The sequence below is a fragment of the Gobio gobio genome (genome assembly GCF_949357685.1).
Source record: "Gobio gobio genome assembly, chromosome: 21".
Lineage (NCBI taxonomy): Eukaryota > Metazoa > Chordata > Actinopteri > Cypriniformes > Gobionidae > Gobio > Gobio gobio.
Window position 1 is genome coordinate 40,642,995 of NC_137117.1, and position 1,881 is coordinate 40,644,875.

General features: G+C 39.5%; 1 protein-coding gene across 1 annotated transcript in view; it reads left to right on the top strand.

Annotated features, from left to right (window-relative positions):
• Positions 1-1,352, top strand: part of syap1 (synapse associated protein 1) — a 27,481-nt gene extending 26,129 nt beyond the window's left edge. Inside the window, exon 9 of the mRNA XM_079802736.1 lies at positions 259-1,352. Within this exon, the coding sequence (XP_079658862.1) occupies positions 259-386 (128 nt within the window). The 3' untranslated portion in view covers positions 387-1,352. The remainder of the gene's footprint in view (positions 1-258) is intronic.
• The last annotated feature ends 529 nt before the right edge of the window (positions 1,353-1,881 follow it).

Sequence of the window (1,881 nt, forward strand, 5' to 3'; positions counted from 1 at the left end):
AACGCATAGTTTCAGAGATTTCATCCTCAGATTTTGAAAGGAAGCATGACCACACTTGTGGCTTCACTTTAATTGTGGTTATACATTATTATACCACACCCACATAATATTTATATACACAATGTAAGTGTTGGCTTTCTAAATATATGTCGGCTATGTGTCTATTCTGAGAGACTTATGAGCAAGCTTTTATTTTGGGTGTGTCGTTTATGTCCCACTTGCCCCAAGGGGTTAAGACTTGTGTGGTTTCTCCGATAGAAGAGACCGCCGACTGGGAGAAGGAGCTGCAGCAGGAGCTTCAGGAATACGAGGTGGTCGTCGACCCGGAGAACCGAGACGATAACTGGGACCGCGAGATCGAGGAGATGCTGCAGGACGACAGCTAAAGCGTGACAGCGCTCCCTCTGGTGTGGAGGACACACCGCATATGAAATCTATTAAATCGATCTGGCTGGACTGAAGTGTCAGGGTTTCCTGTGAGAATGTTTAATATAAACATGAATGAAATGTAGAGGGATTCATTCGGCGAGGAGCCGACATGCACAGTAACTCAGAAACGGCTCCTCTCTCTGGTCATAGTTAGCGAGAACACGTAAATCAGATGTAGTTTGCTGGTTTATTTTCTCTTTCTGACTCATTTCTGACATAAACGGCCTTCTTTCACAGGTGTAAACGCAAACAAAACTCGAAAAAGCTGAGGGAAAAAAATCTTATATCAAGAAATATTATCTAGATGCATTTACTGAAGAAGCTAAGTGACTGAAGGCAGGCTTAAGACTCGAATTAAACGAGTTAATGCTTAAAACAAGAACAAAAATCTGCCAAAGGAGTCAGAAAAAGAACCTTATTTTCCCTTTGAATTAAGTTGATCTGGTTGTGATCTTGTTTTAAGCATAAACTCACTTCATTTTGATCAGTTTTTCCGTAAACAAGACTTAATATCTTCAGTAATTTAGCTTCTCTGGTAAGCGTATCTTTAATTTTAAGAATGTTTAGATATTTGTGCTGGAAAACAAGACAGAAATATAATTTTTTTGCAGTGCTCAAACACTATAAGCATATTGAGTTTATCTGGCTTGTTTTGGTTAAAGAAAGCAGATGTTTTTGGTGGTTTCTCATTCCTTTATTTGTTTTTGAATGTCGATTATTCGATATTTACACTGGCGGGATTCGCTAAAGCTAATGCTAAGACATAATTCCATACACGTTTAATCAAGCAATATTGTTTTGTAAGGTGAGCGCTTTAGTATAACTTTGTGTTTGTTTGTATTTTCAACTTGCACCTTGTCTTATTACTTTACAGATGAATAATCATGATTTTGTTGGCGTAAATAAAATATTTGTCTCTTAAAGTCTCCGTTTTCTTGGTTTGTTGTAGTTTAATACACCGCATTCCTTCAATGCACTGTAATTATGCAGTTTCGTTCCCATCGTAAAGTACTGTTAGCCTTTATGTAATGTTTCGTTCGTGTTATATATGTACAAGTAAGTTATTTGGTGACATTAGATAAGGTTTATAAGTTAATTTAGTGGTGCGCATGCATGTGTTTACACGGTGACGGCTCGCGTTTGTCTGTTGAACGTGTCACTGCGCACGTAGACGTAATGGCGTCACCCGGGTTGCCATGTTCGTTTGAAATCCTCTGAGTTAACAAAAGCTTTAAACCTCATCGGTGTACACGAGGGTGTCGCTGAAATCTGTCTTTATTATGTTCGTAGTTTTGTGCAGAAATGTTTAATTTAAAGCCGCAGTCCGTATTTTTTGGCGGTTAATAAACAGAACCGTGTCTCGCGGAAGAACATTGCAGCCGGGGCTACTTCTCTCTGTTTATGTCTATGGCGAGTCACGCAGGGACTCTGCTCCTCCGCGGCACTTCCTAC